Source organism: Anthonomus grandis, chromosome 7, assembly GCF_022605725.1.
Source record: "Anthonomus grandis grandis chromosome 7, icAntGran1.3, whole genome shotgun sequence".
Taxonomy (NCBI): domain Eukaryota; kingdom Metazoa; phylum Arthropoda; class Insecta; order Coleoptera; family Curculionidae; genus Anthonomus; species Anthonomus grandis.
The window spans coordinates 12,079,461-12,097,783 of record NC_065552.1 but is presented as its reverse complement, the minus strand read 5'-3'; the positions used below and the strand labels follow the sequence as shown (position 1 = coordinate 12,097,783).

At 29.7% G+C, this 18,323-nt stretch overlaps 1 protein-coding gene and 1 long non-coding RNA gene across 8 annotated transcripts in view; one reads left to right on the top strand and one right to left on the bottom strand.

The window, feature by feature from the left end:
• The window catches only part of LOC126738818 (teneurin-a), a 1,182,227-nt gene that overhangs the window by 210,097 nt on the left and 953,807 nt on the right, over positions 1–18,323 (bottom strand). For all 7 annotated transcript variants that reach the window (XM_050444260.1, XM_050444261.1, XM_050444262.1 and 4 more), the window contains one exon: positions 2,228–2,512. In XM_050444260.1, coding sequence (XP_050300217.1) covers positions 2,228–2,512 — 285 coding nt within the window. The remainder of the gene's footprint in view (positions 1–2,227; positions 2,513–18,323) is intronic.
• Positions 1–18,323, top strand: part of LOC126738824 (uncharacterized) — a 48,690-nt gene that overhangs the window by 12,501 nt on the left and 17,866 nt on the right. The window lies entirely within an intron of this gene.

Genomic DNA, 18,323 nt, shown 5'->3' with positions numbered 1-18,323 from the left:
ATACCGGATGATGCGTCGCCGAGCGGAACATAGGAAATCCCATGTAAATTATAAGGGGATCAATTATTGGCTTTTATTATTATAAAAATATTAATAATTTATATTATTATTAAAATTTTTTGAAACTTTGCACAAGTGTTTGCCAGATTAATCTCTTCAAAAAGTTATCTTACATGTTTTCTATAAAATGTACAGGAAAGCCAATAATTGACCCCCTTAAGATTTACCTGGGATTTCCTATGTTCCGCTCGGCGACGCACCACCCGATATATATCGATCAGTACTTTGCTGGTATTGCTAAGACTCCAAAATTATCTTAGCATGGTTAAAGACATCTCCAAATTTCCTTAAACTATTTGTTCAATTTATCTGATCTCGTTTCACTAAGTTTGGATTCTGAGCAGTTGATAATTTAAGATCTTTGGTGGCACAAATAAAAATGACTATTTTAAGTGAATACAATAAATTATTTAAAATGCGATAATAAGTCCTTAATAAAATCATCATAATAGGAATCTTTTTCAGATGAAATAAGAATTTTATAAGCAGCAGCTTCCAAAAACAACTAATATACGGTCGCATCCCTTTATAGGCGATCAAGAAATTTTGAGAGTTGGAAGCCGTCTATCCAACTTAGAATATTCATTTTAGAATCAATATTCCATAGTGCTCTCTTCGAATTATGTTTACTAAATTAGTTGTGCGCTATGAGCATGAACCTTTATTACATGCAGGACCACAATTATTTTTGTCACTTGTGCGAGAGACCATTGCGTGATGTAACTTTGCCCGTAACAAAGTTCGCAACTGCGTAAAATGCTGTAGGTATAATCCTCAATCCATTCAACGAAGGGTGTTACTTGGCCGTTATAAAAGTGGGGGTTGATTATGCGTATCTTTTCCCGGTGAAGAACCGACGTGGACGCGGAAAAATCATAAAGAGTTGTGCTGTATCGGTATGCTTTAGTACACATCCTATATATCTAGAATTGGTTTTGTCACTTAACTCTGAAGATTTTTTGCTAGCATTTACTCGATTCATTAGTAAACGTAAGCGACCCTTATGTGTTTTCTCAGATAACGGATCAAATGTTGTTAGGCTATATTATTTCTAAATTTATACAAAATCTGGGCATAAACTAGCATTTTATCCCAGCCAATTCTCCCTGTTTTCGTAGCATTTGAAAAGCGGGAGTAAAAAGCATTCAACATCATTTTATGAAAATAGTAGGAGAATATACATTATTTTTATTTGATCTGCAAGCTTTAGTTGCGTGCACCGAGGCAGTACTAAATATCCGCCCACTCTAGACTCCGCCATCTGAGCTCTGATCCCAACTATTTATCCCCTCAAACCTCCGCACATTTCCTTATTGAAAAATCAACAATGGCAGTAGCAGAACCTTCTATGATGCATTTGCTGGACAACCAATTTTCTTAATACCAGTTGGAGAAAAAGGAACAATTTTCGAACTATTGGCATCGGGAATACATAAATCAGTTGCAGCAAAGGCGAAAATAGAAAACTAACAACGGCAACCTTAAACTCGGACTGTTAGTTTTGTTTAATGACACCAATCTACCTCATCCATGAAGTGGCGTTTGAAGCTCGTCAGCAGAAAGGACAACATAAATAGAGTGACCTTAATCAAGATCATAAACGGGATTATCAGTAGGGCCATCGTTATACTCTGCGTCCTCCCATGTTGAAAGAATATCCTTTCAAGGCTTTCTCTTCTACCCACTATTATGGTCGAAGATTAATTGTCAGTCGTCAACGACGGCTATCAAGGAGTGACAGTGTTTAGACATTAGTTAGTAGACTCTCTCACAATCACGACACGTCAAGTATGCATTAAGTTTTTACTTTATTTGTCAAGCGATAATAACAAGTTAAAATAGTTAAAATTAGTGTCAATAATAATATAGTCCAGTACACAAGTTCAATAATATTATTATTATTCTTATGTTTGAAAATTGTAAGTTATTAAATGTAACGAAAATTCTAATAATATGTTTTACTATTTGTCATAATTTTAAATCTGTTTGACTGATAAGTGATTTCTTAGTTAGCTGGTTAGCTACCACTACAATAATATCTCTAAAATGTGCTTTTCAATTTACATCTAATATTAAGATGCTTATACTATTATATTAAAAAGTTAGCAATCGCCATCTTAAAGGCTTAACTAGTCTGGCTTTATATAATATCAAAATTTTCACTTACTTTTCGAACAATCAATTCCTTGAAAACCGTCAATGCAGTCGCATTTGCCGAGATAGCAGGATCCCCTGCCGGAACAATCGTTGGGGCAAGTAGGGCTCACTCCTTCCGCCTCAGAAATGACAAGAGAAACAGAATACGGTTGCAACTCGTCGTTGTACACAGAGAGGAACCAGCGGCCCGTGTCGAGATATTGCAGCAAGCTGACGTTCACCATCATCGAATCTGCAAATTCAGGCAAACCGGCATCCCTTTTACTGATCATGTGCTTTTCGTCGTCTGGAATATCTGGAAATCAGATACGCTTATTATAGTTTACATATTATAACAATGACAAAAGGCTTAGCATAAATATGACTTTTCCCTAAATACGTGCTTTTTAGTTGAAATATAAATTTGGAGATGTTTACCTAAATTAATGTTATGTTAATCAATATACAGAGGTTTCATATTTCGCATTTAGAGTAAGCCTTACTTTTCTTCTCTATCAAAACATATATTAAGAAACGCTTCACTTTAGAAATATACCTTATATTTACCGTTTAAATAAAAAAACAGGTTATTATTAATTTTTTACTACTTGACATATTATTATGAAATTTAGCAAATGGGTCTGGATTAACAAAAATAATTTTTCAATTAATTTTTAAAAAATTTTTGATAATAAGAATAACCAAAAAAAAGAATAGCCATCGTAAACTTGTGCTAAATGCTCAGCGAAAATCTGACATCCTGGAATATTATTGTGAGGCTCATAATCAGTTCGTCTGTGGCTCTTGGCCGCATTCGTTTATTTGGAAATATATATGTATATCGTAGAAGTTAGAAGTCGTTGTATGTTAGTGATGTGAAGTATAAAAAAAAGGGAAAAAAATTATTGTGTGATTTATGGTGATTTATATTATGTTTGTTTAAAGTATAATCACATAATATGTGCCCATCTACAGGTATTGTTCTGTTGCCATTAGTATATATGTAATCCACAAAAAAGCTTCTTCACAGCAAACAGACTTGAAAAAAATGTCGTAGATAAACGTCAAAATGTCGGCACCTTTTCAAAAAAGTTTTTGATTTCTTGGTTCTAAACCTGCGAACTATATATTTTAATAGCTTTTAAAACAGAAAAGCAAACTGCTAATAGGTCGTGGATCTTTTTTAAACTATGAGGCAGTTATTATCAATTATACAATTTAACATGTTTAGCAAAGGATTGTGCAAAAAGATAGATATGGTTTTATATCCGGTGGGCCATCTGTCCAACTGTATTAGATTCTAAAGAGAAACTTATATTATATAGTGCTGTAAAGTTCAATAGGGAAAAGTTTAAAATGTGGAATTATTATTGTCATTAGTCAAGTTTAAGTAGCTTTATCAGAAGCGATGAAGAAAATATGGTTGCATAAATTATCAATTAGATTGAGTAGGGACTTTCTGAATTTCAGAATTTCTTGCCATTCCTAAATTCAAACTAAAATCCTTATTTCCCTGAAGTGTCCGCTTTATCCATTACCTTCAAAAAAGTTTTATTGTTGGAGGTAATCTATGGAGCAAACGGCTTTATAAACTAGTTTTTAGCTTTTTAAGGTGTATCATAATTGTTTCCAGTAAACTATATTTTATTTATTAGTTAGAAAATCACCTATATTAATGTTGTTAAAATTCTTGTCCAAAGACCTTTTTTTTTGAGTTATTTTTTTTCGGCTTCTCAAATACAGTAATTGAAGGTTGAAATTACTAAGCGACTCAGACATTACGACAGACGCAATTTGTACGAATATTGGATTTTGGTTTACAATAACCATGTCAATAAGAGCTGAGCCATTTTCATTTCTATAAACCTCCTTAAGTAGCACACAAAAATTACTAGTAAGAAAATTATTTTACATTAGTTATACAATGGAGGGGTAATAAACAATAAAATATTACTTAACGGTGTTAAAAAAAATTTTGTCTTATAAAGAACAATATTTTACAACAAAGTTTTATAGATAAATATGTGACAATTTAATAATTTATTATTTTATAATTTATAGATAAATATGCGATAAGTAATTTGTATTAAGTAATTATAAAACAATTTTATACAAATACATACGGAACGATCTTACCCGTAAACGAAGACTTTATTTAAAAACAAATTACTCTCAGTAAATTTATAGTTGTAGTATCTCAGTCATTTTATACGTTATAAGGATTATGTTTATAAAAATACTTCGTTACACTCTCTTAAATATCATTCATGTAGTATTTATACAGATTTTAGTTAAATTGGTCAATTTTAAAAGAAAAATAAAAAGAATTATTTTAAAAATTATATTGTTTAAAATCATTGATTTGGATGCATGCAAATATTAGTAAGGCAATTAAATCACCTGTTTCTTTTTCACAGGACATTTCTCAACCTGAAACGTTGAAAATTGGTAATAATGCTGACATATCAGATATCATTGTTGGAGAACAAAAGTCGGAGTTATAAATGGTGATAATCAGGTTAACATACTTACTGACATTTCTAAAAACATAGATGAGGATGTGTGCAATAAACTATAATATAGGTCAAGATAAACATAAGCCCAGAGCAATATTAAAAATGTGTAGAAAAAGGATTACAAATATTATTCAGATCCTAGAACTTTATTGAAAACGCCCAGAAGTTTCCACTTAATTAACATAGAAAACAGACAATATTGCCACTGTGGACTAAAAACTCAACTTAAATTCAACTAAAATTCCAAAAAACTCAAATAATTTTCAAGAAAAAATGTCCAGCTCATTAAAATCTATATTATTAGATGTAAATACGTATTTCTAAATTTCTTATTTGTATAAAGAATATTTCGAAAATTGAGTTTTGGCAAATATTTATTATGCAATACTTGTGAACTGCCAGAACAAAAGCCAATAATAATGGGTGTTTTTAGCCCGCTAGTCTTGAAACTTAATTGCGTCCCTTTGTCAATGAAATTAAATAGTTGAAATTTATATTAACATTCAAGCCCAAGAAGCCAATAAAAATTTCCCAAAATTGTTACTATTAAAATAAGATATTTTATTTTTTTTTTTTGGTTTTCCTGTTTGGTTTTCCTGCATGATTTTTTAATAAAGGTGTAATCACCAAAAAAAAAACATTTATTGTTAATAATAATACAGGAAAATAAAAATCCTTATATAGAAAAGAGTTAGCCTCAATAAATGAAATGTATCTATTTTCTGAAATATAGAACAGCTTTAATGCTAAACATTGTAATGAGAACCATCGTGCAAACCTTTCCTCTTAGCCTCGCCTATATATCTGACCAAAAATGGCTGATCTTTGAATTTTACATTTATAAAAGCGCCATCTTTTAGATATTAATTGAGTTTGTAAATAAAACCATTATATTTTAAGCAAATTCTTTGAAAAATAAAAATATATATCACTTTTATTAGTGATAAAAAATTATGTTATAATATATATGGAATTGTTATAAAATCAAATAAACTTATTCAATGACACCATTGCTTAGTTACATTTATTTAGGTTTATTTCCTCCATGATAGTTTTTATAAATTAAATTAAATGCATTAGCAGTTTTAAGAAATACATACTTAAATTACGATTCACTTTGTCTTATTTATATATACTAGGCTGCCTCCGATTAAGTCGGCACTATTGGTATCTTTGTTAAAGTTGAAGATACAAGATCCGGTACTTATCTTATTAAAAATAACAAAATTAGAGCGATATTAATAATTTTACCACATTTAGGTAAATTGGCATTGAAATATAAACACAACAACAAGTAAACCTACTTAATTTACAATAAATGTGCAAAAATAACGCAAATTTGTTCAATGGATTTCTGAGCACACTTAAGCACGTCTTTTGCAGCTTTTAAGATTGATCTTACATTTATTGATCCAATTATTTGCTAACATGTGTTCATTAACGGTTCTATATTTTTCTTAATACACTTTATTTTTTATATAACCCCAATTAAAGCTGAGAGGAATTAGGTCTGGTGATCTAGGTGGCCAACGAATCGGGCCACGTGCCACTTATTACACACAATTATTTATCGTTTATTACTTAATATGCTGCTTAAGTAATACATTGCTGAACTTATACGTGTTTTGAAATAGGTTCTTTAATTTATTTGATTTTCGTGAGTTTTCAAATTGACTTTAATACAAGTTTTTTAGTTCCCAAAAGCTGTAACCATCAAACTACTATAGTTTGGTAATTATAGTTATAAAAACTACTACTAGGGAAAAAACTGCATGTTTATTGTTTTTCGCCATTATCCATAAATAGTGCGAAGGGGCAGTACCGATAACTTTCGGACTTGCTGCTCATTAGTTAATTTACTTAGTATTGCTACTGTTTGACTAGATTTGTCACGCAGTGTCTTTTCTATATAATATGTCTGAATTGAGTAATAATAATCTTTACGCAAAATTATAGGATGCTATAAAAGTTTCTGCTAACCAAAGTGAAGAGCGGACTACCAACACTAAGAATTATATTGATAAGCAGGTGACAAAACTGGTGTAAACTTAACCTGTAAATGTAAACAACTTGATGCCAAGAAAGTTGAATTTGAACAACACCAAAGAAAAAATAATAATAAAATAGTCGCCCCCCAGCGCTTTGTGATTCAGTTTTTTTTTGAAACGCTGGAAGTACTTGACATCTTATTGACATCCAGTCTAAAAGTAATCCATTAACTAAATATTTTATACAGTATATTTGGGTGAAAATTTCTCTGCCTGATCAGACGTTTCTAGTAGTGGGTAATACTTATCGACTCCCACAGGATAATGCAGAGCAATTTTTAATATATATAGAAGACATTTTATTGGATCTTTATTCCTGGAACGATAAAATTTTGTACTTTGACCACTTTAATATCAACAAGAACATTTAATCCAATCGGTTAAGTGCTGCACTTATTAATGTGACAAAGAGTTTTAATTTTTCTCAGTTTATTACTGAACTAACCTGAGTCAATGCAAACAGTTCTACTATAATTGATTTGATTTTTATAATACTGAAAACATATAGAGGTAGAAATTAGAAACTCAAATGTATCTGATCACTTTCTAATTTATCGCATATTACATTTTGATAAATTGGATAAACTGAGACTAAAGAATATATATACTTAAGGCATATTAACTGGAATATTCTATTTAACTTATAATGTAACGATTAAGTTAATTTCTTCACCTCAAATATTCTTCATCTTTTTGACCGTCACGCACCAGTAAGAAATGTAAAGGGTAAAAGTAAGCCTTACGCATCTTGGATAACTCACATTATTCGTCTTTTGATCAAACTTTGTAATAAAGCCCTAAAAAGACTTCAGCAAACTAAAAATCCGGTTCACTGAACATATTACTCACAACTACGAAACTACATCACTACAGCTATAAGAGCTGAAACAAAGGCCTATTCAAACTTTAAATTAAAAAACAGTAATACCAAAGAAGAATGGAATATCAAGATAAAAATCGGATTTTGTAAATGAAAAAATCCTTTTATTCCTTTCAACCTTGAAAATGTCAATTATATAAACTCTTACTTTACACAAAACGGAATCTCCCTTAACACTGCTCCTGAACTGCTAAATTATTGATATAAAAGGTTAACAGAGAAATTCATTTAATTTTGCTCTGGTATCACAGATCAACATGATGAATATTTTGAGCTCAGGTCTAAAGCAACTGGTCGCGATAATTTAAATGGGGAATTTATAATATTTTCTTGTTTAATTATTATACCGCATATTACAAGTAATTAACCCTTATACTCTAACTGGGAAATTTCCCACCTTCTGAAAACATGCTAATACTGCTCTTACCTAAAGTATAAAATCCGAAGGATTATAGCGATCTTCGCTCAGTATCAATTTTGCCAGTTCTGTCCTTCCTGTTCCTGGCTAGATATTCCTTCTTAAAAAGTGTCTGGAGTCGCAGATCAATTTATTCTTCACAAATAATTCTTTAATTCCTGGAAAGCAGTTTGGTTTTTGCTACAACTATAGCTGTGCTACTCTACTTTGTGATGTAATCGGTGACATTTTCAGATCTTTGGACAAAAACATATCGACAGTGCTGGTTATGTTGGATTGCAGTAAAGCTTTCGAAACACTTACTCATGAGATCTTGTTATCAATTCTTTTTTTTGATGGTAAATATTTAGAGGATGGGAATCTTTTATCCAGCATACCAAAGGGAAGTATTTTGGGTCCTCTTTTTTATTCCATTCTTACTTGTAAATTTGTTACGTGTTTAAAAAATTCGAAACATCACATTTACGCCGACGATCCCCAGATAATTTTTTCTTAATTGCTGTATGAACAATCCTTAAGGCATTGTTTACAGCTAAATCCTAAGAAGAATTCTGTCGCTATGTTACTAAATACACTTTAAGGCAAAATCTTTTTAATCGCATTTATTAGCACATCAATAATAAACCAATTTCATTTTAAAACATAATTAGGAATCTTGGTGTATAAACGGAATTTTCTCTTAATGTAACAATAAAGTTACAAAACGTTTATTCAATCCTCAATCCCTTTATTCCCAAAGGTATGTGTTGAATATAGAAACAAGAAAGATGCTCTGCGACTCTTTGATTCTTTAAAATCTAAATTTCTGTGGTACTGCTTATGATCCTTGTCTTAATCATAGGAATAAGAAGCGTGTGCAAAAACTTTAAAATGCATGTGTGAGATATATATTTGAGATACGACGACTACATGGAGTATCACACGAATTAAGGACTTGCACCGGCTAAATATGTCTCAAAGAAGAGATTTAAATTACACTGTATTTTGCTATAGAATCTTCAAAAATAAATGTCCTTCCTACAAAAATAATAAAAATAATAAACAACACTTGCAAATATAAAAATACTTCAAATATTTGCAACAAAATACATTCACTTTTTGACACCGATGACAACAACTACGACAACAACAACTAAAAAACCAAAATACCAACATTTCATTTAGAAAGGTATTTCTTTAATTTTACATTTTATCATCATTTTTCGTTCAAAATTGTTTATGTAACCACTATTCATTTGTACTATATCCTTTGTAAAAATCCTGTAAAAAATGTAAGGTTTCCATCTAAAAAACATATTGATGATGTCATATTATTTTTTTGATTCACCCTGTATATTTAATTTCCAAGTAGAAAAATCCTAAACCAAATATTAAAATCGACGGGTTCGGGCATTTTTTTCAGAAACTGTCCATTTCATTTTTATTAAATTTATCGGCTACTTTACGGATGTACTGTATAAGCCTTTCTGATTAAAATATGTAGTTCTTAGTTTTTTTTAATTTCATACGAACTACTAAGTTAATATTAGGTTATTTTGCGTTCAGTACTTATACCTTTTTAAAATATATTCAATATCTATTATATTATAGAATATATGATATTTCCTAAAAAATAAAAAGACACTTCATTACCACTAAAATCTAATTTTGCTTTTAAGCTTGTGCTACCTTTATTTAGCATTAACAGCAGGCTAGTTCATATAAAAAAAAATACAGATAGATTCATTTTCGTCCAAGATTTATGATACCCATCTGAGCGCAAAAGGAGGGGTAGATAAGAGAACCAACGCTGTTTCAATTAGCATATTGACAGCTTTAAGAAGCAATAGACTGTAAAATAGGTTGGCAGTAGGTAGATGATGTCAAGTATCTTTATCAACTTCGAACGGATTTCATTAAAAAAAAAATTATGTGTTACTTAACGAAAGGACACAGACGTTTCAAATATCGGATTTTCCTATCCTATGTTAATAAACGTAAAAGGTTTTATATTAAATCAACGATTTTACGTGATCAGGGATCGAGATCTAATAGCGGGATTATGCATTATGTAGAATCACGTTTGTATTATTCGGATTACGAGCCCATACCTCGTTTTTAATCTAGCCGTATCCTACAGATATGTTTGCAAAATTGATTGTCAAGGATTTAAAGTGATTTATGGATTTGGAATTTAATAATCTGTCTTTTTTGGATATAGCTAATTATTTAGAATTTTAATTATAGTAGGTATTATAGTAGATTTTACTCGCATAAGAGGATAAATAGAATATATTATTAATATTTGTACCTACAAGTTTTTTAAATAAGTTATAATTTTACCTTTTACTAACCTTAATTACTTAATTCTCAATACATCTACTTATCTTACCAGTTAGTATTTTTTTATATCTTCCTTAACTCTTTTTACTTTGTCGTAATAGTAACAACCATTAATAAAAACAGGAGATTTTATACACGTCCGAAGTGCTTAAAAAAGTAAAATGTTAATAAATACAGAAAAATGTTAAAATATTTTGAGCATCTCAATAAAAAGGACTTTTAATATACCAGTTCATAGCACGTTGTTATTTTTCCTGCATTGTATTTACTATAGTTTTTATTAAAAAGAAATATGACCGTCAAAAACCACTATCAAGCCATGAAATTTGATTGACTCCGATAAAAGTATACTTATAATGTACGTCACGTTCGTTGATTTGCAGCAACCAAAATTCACAATGCAGCATATGTCAGTGGCGGAAAAACTAAAATGACTCTAATTTCTATATAACTCCTATAGGATCGAAATTGAAATTTGTGTGAATGCTACCAAATTTGCATGCTTAAATTTGGTACCTGGCTTTTGATCGGACCGAACACACACTATTGAAAAAAGATAGTGACTTTTGAAAATTTGCTATGTAAATAAATTCTAAGTTTAAAAAAGTTTAAAGCATAACAAATTCAATCCAGCTGCAATATCGAAATATTCAGATAACTAAAATTAGTCCTCCCACCCCTCTTCATCAAAATTCAAGATATGTAACTTGGCATTTTGTTATATGATATTTACTATCAAAATACCATAAAACCACCATATTTTTAAATCTTTAAATTTAAAGCCACGGCTAAATTTGTTTTAAATTTACATGCAAAATTTCCAGAGCAAGGCTGTTTGTATTATATTGTTGTTTCTTATTTGTTAATAGCATTTTTGACATAAAATTTAATGCTTGTTATTGAGTCTATTTTGTCAACCACAATTAATTTTAGGTCGCTCGTAAATTTGACAAATTACTAAAAAAATTTTAGATAAATGCCAGATTTACTTAGTGCTCACTAGTGCAAAAAAGCTTTTTTACGGCCTAATACTTAAGAAGATAAACTTATCGCATACCTTCACAGGCTAAAAAGTAGTTTGAAAATCCACATTTAATGTACTTAGTGTGACTGTCAGTGTAATATTAATATAATTGGTCATTATCAGTAGAAATAGTGTGAAATTTTTTAAGCATTTTGAAGTTGTTTAAGGTATAAGATTTTATGACATTTTAATCAGTTATTATTATTTAAAATAAAAATATATTTCTATATTATAATATTGTCACAATAGAATATTAAAAAAAAAATTATATAAACTAGAAAAAGTACTAATGCTTATAGTATAACAAATTTTAATACTTTCACTTTTTTTCGTAAGAGAAAAATAATTAAAAAATAGAGCAAGTAAGATGAACGTTATTTGAGAATTAAGATATTTTGAAAACAATCCAGGGAATTTCATCTTAAAGGCTGAGCAAAAGAAAAAAATCATAGTCATAAGTTAGAAAATCACAAAACAGTTTCACCACTAACCAAAAATTTTTATTTTATTCTCAATACCTAATGCGCTAACGATAGCGAGATAATTCATCTGCGGCAGAAGAATAGAACTATACAGTGTGTCCAAGATAAGGATATCTATCATGGAGATCTCAGCTGCTATAGGAGATACGAGGTTGATTAAATTAGAGAAAAGTTGCGCATTTTAGAGCCTAACAATACGCCGTTTAGAAAGTTTTAAAATTTTGAGTAGATCCGGAGACATTCGAGAAAAACCGAAATTTACCGATTTCGTTTTTATTTTGTTCTGGCGTTATTTAAAGAGATATGGAAAAACAAAAGACACTTTCTCATGGCCTTTTCTTAAACTCTAAAAAATAACATTGCGAGATTTTTCGTAAGACGTTTCGTTTCGAAGAAACCATCATCAACTTAATTTTTTTATATGGCGCGTAAAAAAGTACACCCTGTATAAAATAGCATATTTTTTTACGATTACAACGATGTATGACACAATATGTTTTTACAATATTTAAATTGTAAAATATGATTTTTTATTAAATTCCGATAGTTTTGATGTAGTAGGCTGTGAAATAATGACGTTGAGAAAATGTCAAAATTAAATAAAAATTAAATGCCAAAGTAGTTTTTATTACAACCATTATTTTTTATTATTTTTATCTTGAGTGAAGTAAATAGTTTTAATTATTTGATAAATTTAGTTGACATTGTGTTTTTGAACTCTGTTTTTGCGTCTTGTTGCTAGGTTTTTTTGTTACAAAATGGAAGACGCTTTTTTACCTGAGGAAAAGTTTGATGTGTTGAAATGTTATATCCTATGCTGCAGCAACGTCGTTGAAGCTGGTCGTATATATTTAAATAACTATCCAGACAGAAAACAACCTAGTACAAAAATTTTCGGACGATTGGTTTTCAATCTTAAGCAGTATGGTGCGTTTAAGAAGCCAGTATTGTCAAGAAATAAGCCCTGCAGTAAAGAAAAAGAAAATAATGTGGAATTAGTTGTAACTTAAAATCCGGAAATATCTGTTAGAAAAATTTAACATACCACTGGAATACCAAAATCTACTGCCCATTTCATTTTGAAAAAACATAAATACCACCCGTTTAAATTTAGAATCTCACAAGGCTTCAGACCTGGTGACGAAGAAAGGCGCAGAACATTTTGTGAATGGTACACCAGGAAATGTCAGGAGGATGAAACATTTCCCCATAGGATTATCTGGTCCGACGAGAGCATGGTTACAAATAATGGAATTTTTAACCGGAAGAACACCCATTATTGGTCAAGAGATAATCCCCGAGTACACCGAATGGCTAGACATCAGCTTTTTTCTCTGGGGCTATTGCAAAAATTATGTTTACAGTCGCGTTTTAGAATCTGAGGATCAGCTGAGGAGAATAGTTCTTGAAGCATTTGAGAGCATTACACCTGATATGCTAAGAAGTATTTTAAACTCGACTGTTAAAAGATGTTATCTGTGTTTGGAGAATAATGGTAATTTGTTTGAACATTTATTACTATGATTTAAATTAGTATTTTTGGGTTTCGAGTAGGTAGTCTTTAATTTAATAATGTGTTTAATTCTTTAAAATAATCACGTGACCTAGCTACGAGACGGTATATGAATGAAGTTTTTAAGTTGTCAATAACGTGATTTTTATTTAGTATTTCAAAATATGAGTAATAGCAGCCTACTACACCATACTCAGCGTCATCATTTCACCGCCTACTACATCAAAACCATCGGAATTTAATAAAAATCCAATTTTTAACATTTAAATATTGTAGGAACATATTATGTCATACATCGTTATCATCGTAATAAAATATGCTATTTTATACAGGGCGTACTTTTTTACGCGCCATATAAAAAAATTAAGTTGATGATAGTTTCTTCGAAACGAAACGTCGTACGAAAAATCTCGTAATGTTATTTTTTAGAGCTTAAAAAGTGGCCATGAAAAAGTGTCTTTTGTTTTTCCATATCTCTTTAAATAACACCAGAAAAAAAGAGAAACGAAATCGGCAAATTTCGCTTTTTCTCGAATATCTCTGGAACTAATCAAAATTTTAAAACTTTCTAACCGGCGTATTGTAAGGCTTTAAAATGCGCAACTTTTCTCTAACTTAATCAACCTCGTATCTCCTATAGCTGCCGAGATCCCCATCCTTATCTTGGACACACTGTATAATATATAATAGTTGATGATTTGAGTGTCATATCAAAGGTTCTATCATAGGACTTCATGGTCAGCAGAACAGAACTTATGTTTTAAGGTACTAAAATTGGATTAATTATTGGAAATGTTTGGTTTCTAAAACTCTGGCAAACATCTTTTGGTATTTTCAAAGTTTATTGACATATCTTTTAAAAGTAAATCTCATTTGGTTAAAAAGGCTGCGGTTTTTACTAAGCAAAAATTGATAGATTTAGAGATCAACTATTTATACAGTAAATGCAACATTTTGAACTTAAAAACATACACTCTCTTTTAGACAGCTATATTGTTATTAACCACAAATATATTAGCAAGTTTTCTTCATTTAAACAAAAACTAAAAAAAAATGGTGGGTTCAAATGATAAGCCACAAAAAAACCAATAATATCTTTGAAAATCACTCCTCTCAGTATTTTAATGAGCTCGATGTTCTAAATAAGGGTCTTAACTTTTTACCAGCTTCAAATTGAAACAGCAACCTGGTGGAGATAGTAGTAAGTGTGTCTTCAGAAGAATGTGCTAGTAAAAAGATGCACAAGCCAATCTCAAGAAATCTTAACAAATTGACAAACAAACAGGCTAATAATATCGTTAAGCGACGGAGAGAAAAAAATTGTTTCTATTTCAAGCTGACAAAAGAAACAAGGCGGTTATTACATAGATAAAGCAGAATACACCAGTTGATGTTGTTACTTAAAATAACCCATATAAAATTATTTTTAATAACCCTTTATCAAAAATTATCTCGCAGGTTAAGATATCATTAAATCATGCCAAAAAACCTTGTTTTTTCTTCAGATAAATTCAAGTTACAAATCTCAAACCCAATAATTCCATAATTATTATATTATTTACCAAAAATCTATAAACCTGGCAATAACATGAAACTAATTATCTCCACTATATAAAATCTGCAACATACAAAATTTCAATATAACTTTCAACATACAAAGTTACTGGTAGAACAATTTGAGACATGCCTTATGAATATTTTTTTTGAGTCAGAAACAATCAGCAGTTTAAGTGAAAATGGAAATCTGGTTTCTTTCGATTTACCTTCTTGATTCCCAAGCATGCCTATACCAGAAACTTAGGAGATAGTTTTACCACTAACCAAAACTCTTAATTTTTCTAACGATGTTAGTATCTTCAGGAGAAGATTAAAACTCACTTAGTCTTAATCTTACCACGTGTCGAGAGTGAAAATAAAGAATTTTGGTTAGTGGTAAAACTGTTTCGTAATTTGCGCATCACACCAAAGGTTCCAACCATAGGACTATCTGATTAAACGTTTAGAAAATAATAGTTTCAATGACGTATATTAAGTCAAATAAATATATTAACAAAACTTTGCTTCTCACAAAATGTTTTTCAAATACATCAATTCTTATTATGAACAGCTTGAGGGTATAGTCATGGGTGCCTTCTTTTGTCAATTGGCTATTTCTCTTTTTAGCGAATCTCTTGAACTGTTTAAAATTAAATGTAAAGGTACATTTCAAAATTTTCCATGTGTTTGGTTAGGATATGTTGATGATATATTTGCCTTATATGACAAAATCAAAATTGATGTATTTGTCGAATAACTTAATATAATACTTCAATGCTTAAACACTCCTATTATCAGAGATAATATTCGGTTAGAATTTGATATTTATATAAAAGAAAGATACTTTACTTCATAATCCAAACTAGTGACTCTAACCATTGTGTTCAACAAAAAATGGCTAGCGTGTATTTTTCTTTACAATATTTTGTCTTATTTCCTTTAAATAGTACTTAATAGATTTATTAAAGGAGATAAATAATTAATATTGTTGAGCTGATTTAAATGCATACATCTTAAATTAATCTTAAAAACTACCACATTTCAACAAAATTAAAACAAGCAATTTTTCGTTGCAATGCGAAATGATTCTATCTTGACAAAAGGTTGTAAGAGGGTTTTTGAAGACTAAGATCTAGGGTCTAGTAAAGTTCGACTAAGTCGAGAGATTTGGAGAAAACCCAATAGATAAAATAAGGACCACTAAAAAGTCTGGGATCTATGAGAATAATTTTAGCCATTCTGATAAATAATTCATTTTTTGCGTTAATAAGTTTATAATTAATTAAAATAATATTTTTATATTTGGTATAATCGCTGCTCAGTCCGCATTACCGTTAATATTCATAAATATTATTATATAAGAAACAAATTGTCATTTTATATGTATAAAATGTTAATGTCGTAATACCAATTTTTGAATTTGATTTAAATATAAATAAAAAGTACCTAGCGCAAGCAAGATGATCAATTAATGTCAGACTTAAATAACGTCTAGGTGATGTGAAATATGGAAGAGTTGAAAAGTCAAGTTTGGCTGACCATATTCTAAATACCGGCCGATGCAGTTCAAAGTGTTTTTGTTAATAGCAAGTGAAGCAAATTGTAAATGACATTATCAGAAAGTGCCCGATACTCGTAGGTGCAAGGATAACATATCTAAACAATGTCTAAAGTGTATCCAGCGACATTAAGCTTTCCAAACCAGACTTTTCCTCATTTTCTAAGCTAAGTTTTTTTAATGAAGAATGGCGATCCATATATGTGAGAGCCTACTGCATTTAATTTAATTCAAGACAAGACAATCTCAGAGCAAAAATCAATATCTATTTTTTTATACGCAAGTGCATTAATATAATATTTACAATTTACATCCTTATATCCTTTGTATTTCTAAATATATAACTTAAATCACCTATTTCTTAAAATATAATTACGTAGTAAGCAAAAAGTTTATGCTCTAACATATTCGGAATTTGCGATATATTCCTTAAAAAACCTTTAATAGGTTAAAAAAGCCGTGAGAGGTTCTTTTACAAATATTATAAATTTATATATTATTACTAAAAACAGTATTTCTTATTCAAACTATTAAATTAATTATAAATATTACCCCAAGTTCGAGCCAAAGCTAATAACTTTTCTCTAAAAGGAAGTGGAGAGAAGAAAAATAATGGCTATGAGTAAAATTGGCCCACTCACTTACTTAAAGTCAGTTGCGTCTTTAACCTAGACATTTAACGATTTTTCCATGAGCAAATTTAAAGCAGTCAGGGAAACACGCAATAGCTTTTAAGCTTCTTCTCCACTGATGTGTAAAAAAATCCTATTAGGCAAGCAATTAGGTATAGAATTGTGTCGAGCCTCAGACTGTCAGACCACTTAGTGGCCAACTTAGGTGGAAGGAAATTGTGCCTATTTTGATATTTTTTTTTCTTTAACGGCACTTCGAGACTTGTTGGATTTTATTGTTAATTACTCCATGAGTAATCGGTGTTTAGAAAAAGAAAAAAATCACTTAGTCTTACGTAAAATATTAATTAGATGTTTGGTAAATTTAAGCTTTTTATCATACAAATTTTAGAATAGCTCCATTCGTAAATGTTTTAAACAAATTAAATAAATAACAAAATATCCCTCATATATATCTAGGTTATGCATTTAATAAATCCTTTGACATAATTCATCTTTATCAGTTATGTAAAATTTTTGAATTTGGACAGTAAAAATAAAGTAATAACTCTTTTTTATGTAAATAGTAACTTGCAAGACGCATTGTAAAAATTAAACCATGATTTTTTTACTAGAACGTAGATTCTAGAGCTAGATGTATTTAATTAAGTGTACGTTTATAGTTTTTCGCTTTATTTTTAGATCTGATAGTGCCCTAATAGAGACTGAAGTACGTGTTTACTACAAATATACATGGCTTTTATCACTTTGAAAAATATACATAAGTCTAATATAAATTTCAAAACTTTTATAATAAGTGTTTCTTCAAACTTCAAAAATAAACATAACTATTACATTGTTTACCTTAAATCTAATTTTAAATTTAATATTAACCAAAGCTGACAAATACTCTTGTTTAATGGTTTGGTGCAGAAAAGATTATGAAGTTATATTTTAATAAGTTTATAAATCATGAAGTTGCTCGATTCTCATAATTTCTAACCCATAAATATAGACACTACTAATATTATATCTTTAAAACTTAAGAAATATCATCATTCACCACTAGATTTTTAATAACTTAAATTTTATTTAATACTATGAAAACTAAACTATATCTTTTGAAATTTAATTTTTTTCTGCTTTAACAGTCTCTCAAAAGTATACAAGAACGAACTTATTAAACACGTTGTTTCTTTTACTTAATTTCTTTGTTATA